An 8,855-nucleotide genomic window follows, 5' to 3' on the forward strand; every position below is an offset into this window, starting at 1 on the left:
TTCTACACTGTTGACCTGGGGCGTTATTTAGTTCATAACGCCCTTGATACCTTAATAACTATTCCAACTTTCGAAATTCAAATGTTAAAGAAACGCTACAACACGCAAAATTCAAGACTGAGACTGAGTCACAATGGCTTTACTATACCTATGATCACAGATTTTATTCTGTGCTATGATGTAGGAAGTCGGCATTGCTGCTTAATCCTTCATTCATTTCTCAACGAAATCTAATAGTTCGCAATGAGAGCAATTAAATATGATATGACATCTCACTGCACGCGATATATGAAAATAAACTTCTTATGTTCCACAATTTGCTTAGTAATTTAGTATGGTATTTCCCAGTCCCAAGTCGGTTCCATATTATGCCAAAATACGATATGTGAGGAGGTGCCCCTGTCAGTAGGGATGGTGAGCGTCCCGAAAAAGCAAACGCCACATTTCTTTCTAAAGTATTTTAATCAGCGATCGGTAGACAAATTTTTGTGTGTCTGAAATGACATCAACTTTTTGAAACAAAAATTTCATCTTTGTAGAAGTAAGTTCAATTGAATAATTTTTTATGCATCTTGCGTGGGTGGTAGACTTTGTGTTTACTCGTACTATCAAAATCGCAGAATATCAACTTTATAGAAATGAGTGCATAAAAAATGTCGCTGCCTCCTGGACTAAAAGTAGACAGTCAAAGAAATCGCATCACAATCAACACCCACATCACATAAGGTCGGAGCTTGTGAATAACACCACCACAATATGACAATACACAGTAGCCCTTTGTTCTAAAAATAACTGTGCTTTAGGATTTCGCAGGTTTATGGTACACATAGCTTAGCAAATTGTTTCTTGGCGTGCAATTTTTATTTCGTGCTTTTTTCCTTTAAAAATGGTTCTATTTAGAAGTAGGGATGTAATTACAAACCAGTGTAAGTCTACTATTGAAAAGAATATATCGAATCCATTTTTCATCCAATTAATTATAACTTGTGTACCTACATGAATCAATATTTTATGCTAGATTTTATGTAGTAATCTACTCCAAAATTTTTAGATACTTTAGCATAAGTAGGTATCTACCATATTTTGAAAAACGCTTGTACTTCCTCTTGTTTATAGTGCGCTCAATTATAGTTTATAGCACTTTTAAAGGTGGTCTAACGATTTCTTCATATTTTTTGGCATATTTTGCGTTTAGGTTGTATACATTTTTTTCACCTAAATCATAAAAACACAAATTCAGAATCCCGATGTTAAAGTTCTGTCAGCGTGATGTCATGCACCAACTAGCATAATCTTGTTTTCTTTATTTATATCCTGACTACAAATGTACGTGCTTGTTGTAAATATAGCGAAAGTCTCCGAAAGTTTCCGAAGGACGCGGCGAATTTTCGAGATAAAAACAAGATACTTAACAGTGCTTTCAGACAACATTAGCGCCATCTGCCGTTATCCGTCTGATTTTGAAATGGTAACAATATAAACTAAAGGCAATAAGCTTCCCCCACCACTCTGGCAGCGCGCTCTTAATAGAACACAAATGCCAAAATTTTGAATTGCATAGAAAAGACACTTTTAGTTTCATTATGGGTGTTTATTTCTCAAATATTACAATTTAATTGTTGCTATTACTGGTTACAATTACAATAACTGAATAACACCGACAACGTGTGTTTTCTAATTACAGGCAAACTGCAAATACCTCTACTGACCCGATAGGTATTCTAGCACGATTAGGGCGTTGTATGCGAGTGCACCATCCTGTTGATATCAACAGTTTCCACCTTTTGTTTTTTTGTGTGCCGTGCATTCGTTAATAAAAAATGCTACTCAACACGAAATTACTTTTTTATGGGCCATATAATGATGATGATTTATCGGAAACGAAACGTTGCATTGAAAATGGGTTTTTTAAATTTTGTGTATCTGTTCAGATATCAGAAAAAATAAAAGCTAAATCGGCATATTTCGGTTTTTCTGGCACATCCTCGGAATGTTTTGGCTTTCCTTTTGTGCATCTTTTCTCTGATTTGGGCATCTTTTATGGTTCACGAGATCCCCATGATAGACATCCTTCTCCTGGACAGTATATATATGCTATTTTTTAAGAAAACTAGTTCTCTAGTTTCCCTCAATCTCTTGATAAATTTTCACTCTTACGAAAGGGTTTTTCCGGCACATATTAGTGTCAAAAAAATCTTATAAAAGGTGGAATACTATCTTCTTGTTTAAAGGGAACTGGGGCAATTAATAAAAATTTGCATTGTCTCGGTAAATAATTGGATAAGCAACTGACAAAAGCTTTTTGTAATAACCAGTTTTATCGGTGGGTATATGATTTTGAAATATTAATATTCCTTCAATTACAAGAGTATGAAATTAAATAAAACAATCACATGACCAAACCAGTGGCAGATAAAAAACCAATTAGAATAGTCACGTTTACTTAAAAAACAAAGCCATTCATTACAATAATGTAATAAACACTGTGATCTTAATACAATCGCTGTGGTGGCCCCATGGATGATTTCACATGAAGAGACCTAACATTTTGCCAATGTTTTTTCAACAAGGAAACCAAAAAGTTGATCGATAGATGTACATTTTGAACCAATTCATCTGGTGACATACCCACATGGCCAACAGCAACAGACAAACACAATACCTAAAAAAAGTCGGTCAAATACAACTGAAAATTAATGATAATTTGTACACCGGAAGTTTAAACGTACCAAATTAAAAGTTGATACGCCATACACTTCTAGTTTTGCTTTGGCATCAACAAATCGTGCAAACAAAATTTAAAACATTAACTTGCTGGCTTATGATGCCGGTATATTATAACAACCAACATACCTTCTTCATTTGAAATTTGATGGTAGACTTCACCTCGTCAATCTTTTGCATCATGGATTCCTGATGAGATAACAAGCCAGGAAACTTGCCCGCCTTATTCAAACCGGGACCCAAAAGACGAGGAATTTGCTTAATCAACGCTTCGGAAGCCAAAAATGCATCATATTTTTTCGCCAACTTCTTTACGAGTTTCTTGTTCTTATTCAACTTTTTCAACGCCTCGACGTCCATGAAGGGAACATTGTTCGCCTTTGCCTCATCGCAATGCTGTTGATCGCCCAACACACATACTTGCATTTTCGGGCGGGGAATATGCTTAAGTCTGCAGTAACAAAACTAGATTATACAAAGGAATTGTTAACGAGAAATTTAAATGTATTTACCGCAAGTCGATTTACCACGCCGCATCTTTACCCGACTGTGCGATAATAAATTATCTCCCCAGTTATTTTAAGACCCTGGGTGCAGGTCCGCTAAGAATTGTCTTAGCTTCCTGAGTTGCGGGAATGTTTAGATAATCAATGAAAATTACTAACAATCTGAACATTCTCGCTAAACAGGTGGAACGTACTTGACTGTGCCACTGAAACGTTTGTCCTTTTGGGGATCGTAATTCTTCAAACCAATTTGAATTTCCACAGTTTCCAAGAAGTTTCTCCTTTTAACCTTCGCATGCTTGAGCACCGCGTTGGAACATTCGTAAAGGGTATCACGCGAGACTTTTGATCTAAATAAAAAAATAATTGGTGAAATTGTTTAATTAGGCATATTTCAGGAAAAGGATTCAAAATTAAAATATTTATCCAGCAAGATGACTTTGTTAAAATAGGATTTATACTTACGACATGATGACAGAAGTTTTTCGACTGGGAATAAAAAAAGGAAAGACAGCAAAGGAAGGTTATGTTACGTTGTCAATCAGAGGTACCACACACACCCCACCCAAATTACCAACATTAGCGTTAGAAGGTTAGAACCAGATAAATGCTCTATAGTTGTATACAGGGTGGTTAATTTTGTAAAGACCAATTATAACGAATATATTTTACACATTGATGATTTTGTTTAATACTTGACAATTATATAATAAATCGTCTTTATTGAACATGTTCTCTGGCGAAATCTAGCTAACGTATGATTAGTTCATAGTTGTCAAATTTCAACCAATCTCAAACCTTACTTTCAAGCGAGGTTTAAACTGCCTTTTTACAACCTGAGAGGTTCCACCCTGTATATACAACTTACGATGATACATACATTTTGGAGAGTTGGCAACCATGCAATTTCTAGGTGGGAAAAAGCTGCCTGCGCCACCTAGAAAGCACGAACGGGAGTGACGTTTGGCATCTTGTCTTGAATGGCGGCCGTGAACGTTTCGCTCCATAAATGTTTGTTGTTATTTTGTGTTATTTAATGCAGGTAGTAATTTTTGCATTTCTTTATATCGTATTTGTGTTTTGTTTGCCGCATTTTATATTTTTGTGTGTTTGAATATTTGTTTTTGAAATTTACTTGGTTTAACCGCAATGCAATCATATGTGTGATACCGTTATGCTATTGTTTGTAATTGTTTACATTTTTGGTGTAATGTTTGCTTAATTTATGTTTATTGATGTTGATTACTTGGTCTTGTCCCTGAAGTAACATTCATGTAAGTTTGGTTCATTTTATTTTATGGGAATTACTGATTCGTTTGATGTATGTACTGACTTGTTGTTTATTACTAACCATTTTCTCCGTGAATGAAGCAGTCACGGGGGTGCTAAAAACTGTAGTCAAATTTGTGTTACGACATCTAATTCCGTGATAGTCTTCGACATCCAACTGTAGGTTCGAAACCCCGAAGCCAGGGGCGGACTACCCATCTTGCAGGAGCGAGATTACGCTAATCAAAGCTCTTCAATTTAGAATCTATGTGCGTTAAATGAGTGGCGATTCAATAATTTCCGCATATCTTGTTTTTAGTTAAATTTTCCTACAAGACCATGTAATTTTCCATCTTGCTTTCAACAAAAGGACTTTATTGCACCAAAGATACCTATGCATTTACTATCTTTGTTAATTAACTTTTGGACTGTTTTAATCAAACTGCAAGGTTTTTCTTACGTCGTACTCTTTTTACCCTTAGCAGTTACTTTTGCGAGAGTACGACACCTTTTTGCTTTGCTTGCTTTGTTTATATTAATGTACATCAACTAAAGTTCCGGGTTTTCACAATCATAATAATTACGGTCATTATTAAACAAACTTTTCACAATTTCAGTGTTTTATTTAACGTCCTTCCCTACTGTGCTTCAGGTCAAAGCGTTGTTTTGAACTAACGTAAGGGGGCCCTGCCTTAGATGTTTTATCACGCGCCACTTTTCAAATTTAAGCGGGATCTTGTTTAGTTTTAGAGAGAATAGTCATTCGGGTGGCCATTTTTAAACGTTGCCTGGTTGACTTTATTTCCGTGTTCTTGTAGTGTGAAGTTAGCGTAGAACCTGGGGGTAAGTACACTACAAACCGATCCTTAGACATCGCTGTCGATGAACATTGGTCGTTGAAGTGAAGACGGTAGTCGGTAGCTAATCGGATGTGTTGCAGGAAACCTCGTATGATTAGATTGTGTCTAGTATCGATGAAATTTGTGATAGGTATTATATTTTAGATATTTGTTTTTATTGACGAGTGTAAAAACCTTTAATGTTTATTGATACAAAACATATAAATAAATACGTAAATAAATAAATATATATAGTAATACTATTGGAAGTGCGAAAGATTTTGATGATGACCGGAAGCCGAGAATTTAATTAAAGAGGTTTTAATTTTCGAGCACTTCCACTATCACTAGTTAGTTGAGCTATACAGATTTTCCAGCAAAAAACATCAAGCGTTCAACCCGACGCTGACCCTGAATCGCCAAGATTTGTTTGGGAACAAATGGTTGTGGATGATACGGCGGACAGCTGTGTCAAAAACCCAGCTGGACTTTTCTGCTATTACTTTTACCACAGACTTTTACCTTTAGACGATGAATTTTCCCCTTACACTCCATCCAACCGTTTCTTGAGAAGAAACGCCGACTCTATAGTAAGAAGTTTGATACAGCTCTGTATCTACTCGATTTTGGTGATTTCTGACCGTGTTACACGAGCGACAATTGTGGCAAAGCTAGCTGGCATAAAGTTCAGGTTTTGTTTTTCCATGGCTAATAAGACTAATATGTGTCGTGTGGTGAAACTGTGAAAGTGTTGTTGGGCTGCGATCTCTGGGTCTCGTCTCGCCTGTCAGCTCAAGAATGTTTGGCGCTACCCATTGTACAGCAGAATGTCGGATCATTGCATAAGTAAAAACATAGGTTAATCAGCTTCTTCTTCAAGATTTGATTGTAACAAAAAATTGTGGTTAATTAAAAAGATGTGTGCTTACAAATTCATTGAAATTGGTGTCTGATAAATGAAGCGATGAGTGAAAATGACTCGGTTTCAACGAAGAATATTATACGTTGATTCATGGATAGGAAGGACCAATGAATAGGTATTTTTTATTCATTGGGAAGAACCATAAACACGTCACAAGATGGAATGTTGGTTGTCTATACAAGGATAAATACTTAAAATCTTTAGTCATTTCTCAGCTACCATCGCCCACATCAGTATAAATAAATGAACCGCGACTATTATACAGGCTTATCAGATTCTACAAATTACAATTGTTTTCATTACGTGTTATTTTTAGACTGCCTTATTGTGGTTTGCACTGAGCCGATAGGTGACTGACTAGTCAATAGCGAATATTACTCTGTAAACTCTTAAACAAACGGCTGTCTCTAGTTACGCATAAAAGGTAAACTATTAAATTAATTTCATTAATCACCAATTGCGTGAAAACATGTATGTAACATGTATGGGTCAAATGAGACGCAGTTAAAGGCATTCCATGCATTCCTGTCCGTGTTGAGTGATCATGTAGACGGAGACGTTACGCGCTTGTGCTAAATTTTTGCCGAATGTTTCCACGGACCATGGAATGTTTCATATTTAATTTGCGCCATTACTTAAACCTTGTCCTAATATTTGAAAAAAATGTATTGTAAGTCTATTCCTTACGGACAAGTTAAAGCCTGGAATGTTTTTTGCGAACACTTAAATCTTCATTTGAATTGATGATGGCGAGTTTCTTAATTTAAAATTCAAAATTTTTAAACCTATTATTCAAAAATGTACAAGGTTGGTAGCAATGAGAAAATTTGGGGTTGGCAGGCCTGATTTAGATGGCAATGTCAAAAGTCAATCTAATGTCATCGTCAGTCTAAAAACTTTTATCTTGTACTTGTAGCAACTTTTTTAACTATGTATTTAATTACTCACATTAAACGTTACTTTCTAGTCATGTAAAAAGCAAATAAAGTCGCACGTGATCTGTAGTTGTAGAAAATATGGTGTCCATAATAAAAAATCAACTTTTAAAACATCTCTCTAGGTTTGTGTTTGTATACATCTAATATTTGACTAGTTTATCTTTAATTGTCGTCGTAGATTTACAAAGAATTTGTCTGCCGATAAGGTGAACTTAAGCACCTTTAAAGGGGAGGGTGAATTGACAAATCTCGAATTAAACGAAATAGTTCTTACTGATCTGTTGGAGCTGCCGTGTTGGTTACGCTTATCCAAGGCGCTGTGTAATAAAGTAACATTTAGGATACAGTGGACGAAATTAAAGAGTGTACCAATTCACCTTGTAAGTAATTAAGTCACCTCTGTCGCGACGTGCAATATGTTTCCATTTAGAATTTGGACGAGGTTAATATCATAGCGGAGACATGCGAGGAGCTCAGGCCAATGTCGGCGCAAGCCGGCTTATCATCGTATGCGGGCGTCCCCGGGAAGTACAGTTTTATTCACAAGGTGATAGACGGAATTACTGTGACCGTCAATACGGTGAACATAACGTTTAATAGTCCAGCGTTTACGGCGAGCGTACAAGTAAGGGTTGCATTACAAGAGAAATGTGCCAATAATTGCTTTGGTTAGGTCTCGAGGATTATATTAGAATCAAAAAGTCCCGGATGGGAGAGGTCTGACTTGCGTATGACGAGACTGAAGGAACCGGATAAGGGTCAGCTACTGATTTTTAAAGAGCTGGAGTGGCAAACGGTTAGGATTGAAGCGAAATCGACCAAAGATAAGAACTTAACTCCCCTTAGGTTACTAACAAATCAAGCGAGATGTAGAATAACTATAAAAAAAAGACTGTCAGGTATAGCTTAAAAGTGTAGATGTTTTGTTTTCGAGTTAATTCAATTTTCTAATTAGATTGCTTTATAATGGGTTCAAGACTGGTGATAATATTAGATGACTTATTATGGGTATTAACCGATTCTCAACTGAAGGCTGCTCTACATTTTCTGGACTCCCTAGCGGGGCTTGTACAAAAAGCAACTGCCTTAACTAGAAAAGCCAAAGCCGCACGGAAATTAGAGGTAAGTTGTGATGAACGAGTAAGTACCAAACATAAAGAGATGAATGTGTTTGTTTTTTTTTAATGACAAAATTAGCCTGTTGCCCATGAAATTACAGATTTCTACCTTAGATTTTGTGGATGTGCATTATGTTGTTCAATTCCCACAACACAACAAGCTTAAAAAGAGAAACCGCTGTAATTAACTTGACTGTTAGGAGTATATTAGTGTTACCGTTGAGTGAAGGATTTTGTATTTTTACGATTTACAATGCTCTTTTCGAATTACATTTCATTTTTACAAATTTTCATTAGCAAATTCTAAGTATTAACTTATATAAACTTGGCTAAGATATTTGGGATGAATTATTCTTAATTTACCAGCGAATAACAACAAAATACACCATCATAATCTTTTTTTTACAGGAAAATTTATTTTTACACATAAACAGGATGGACCTATGAATTTGGAAGTAGATATGTCTGGGAAAATTGTTTGAACTGTGGGAAAATATTTTGGCAGTTGGTCTGGGGTCATATTTTTGAAGTTGACCCCT

At 35.9% G+C, this 8,855-nt stretch overlaps 2 protein-coding genes across 2 annotated transcripts; one reads left to right on the top strand and one right to left on the bottom strand.

Annotated features, from left to right (window-relative positions):
- Positions 1 to 2,424: 2,424 nt before the first annotated feature.
- Positions 2,425 to 3,809, bottom strand: LOC116167883 (60S ribosomal protein L10a). Its single transcript, XM_031483482.1, has 4 exons — positions 3,696 to 3,809; positions 3,425 to 3,580; positions 2,854 to 3,175; positions 2,425 to 2,662 (listed from the first exon to the last, which is right to left on the bottom strand). The coding sequence occupies exons 1-4, from the start codon at positions 3,698 to 3,700 to the stop codon at positions 2,492 to 2,494; spliced, it is 654 nt and encodes a 217-aa protein (XP_031339342.1). The 5' UTR covers positions 3,701 to 3,809; the 3' UTR covers positions 2,425 to 2,491.
- Positions 3,810 to 7,107: 3,298 nt separating this feature from the next.
- LOC116169007 (UHRF1-binding protein 1-like) lies at positions 7,108 to 8,383 on the top strand. The gene is made up of 5 exons (XM_031485039.1): positions 7,108 to 7,320; positions 7,377 to 7,578; positions 7,629 to 7,823; positions 7,872 to 8,097; positions 8,154 to 8,383. The coding sequence occupies exons 1-5, from the start codon at positions 7,277 to 7,279 to the stop codon at positions 8,381 to 8,383; spliced, it is 897 nt and encodes a 298-aa protein (XP_031340899.1). The 5' UTR covers positions 7,108 to 7,276.
- The last annotated feature ends 472 nt before the right edge of the window (positions 8,384 to 8,855 follow it).

Source organism: Photinus pyralis, unplaced genomic scaffold (assembly GCF_008802855.1).
Source record: "Photinus pyralis isolate 1611_PpyrPB1 unplaced genomic scaffold, Ppyr1.3 Ppyr1.4_LG4, whole genome shotgun sequence".
Taxonomy (NCBI): Eukaryota; Metazoa; Arthropoda; class Insecta; order Coleoptera; family Lampyridae; genus Photinus; species Photinus pyralis.

What these genes read in the sequence shown, in the direction of transcription:
- LOC116169007 (XM_031485039.1), top strand. Translation starts at nt 7,277, where the DNA reads ATGGTGTCCATAATAAAAAATCAACTTTTAAAACATCTCTCTAG. An exon ending in CTTTTAAAACATCTCTCTAG is followed by an intron (nt 7,321 to 7,376) that starts GTTTGTGTTTGT and finishes TTGTCGTCGTAG; the next exon opens with ATTTACAAAGAATTTGTCTG. An exon ending in CGTTTACGGCGAGCGTACAA is followed by an intron (nt 7,824 to 7,871) that starts GTAAGGGTTGCA and finishes TGCTTTGGTTAG; the next exon opens with GTCTCGAGGATTATATTAGA.
- LOC116167883 (XM_031483482.1), bottom strand. An exon ending in CGTTTCAGTGGCACAGTCAA is followed by an intron (nt 3,176 to 3,424) that starts GTACGTTCCACC and finishes TTGTTACTGCAG; the next exon opens with ACTTAAGCATATTCCCCGCC. An exon ending in TCAAATTTCAAATGAAGAAG is followed by an intron (nt 2,663 to 2,853) that starts GTATGTTGGTTG and finishes GACTTTTTTTAG; the next exon opens with GTATTGTGTTTGTCTGTTGC.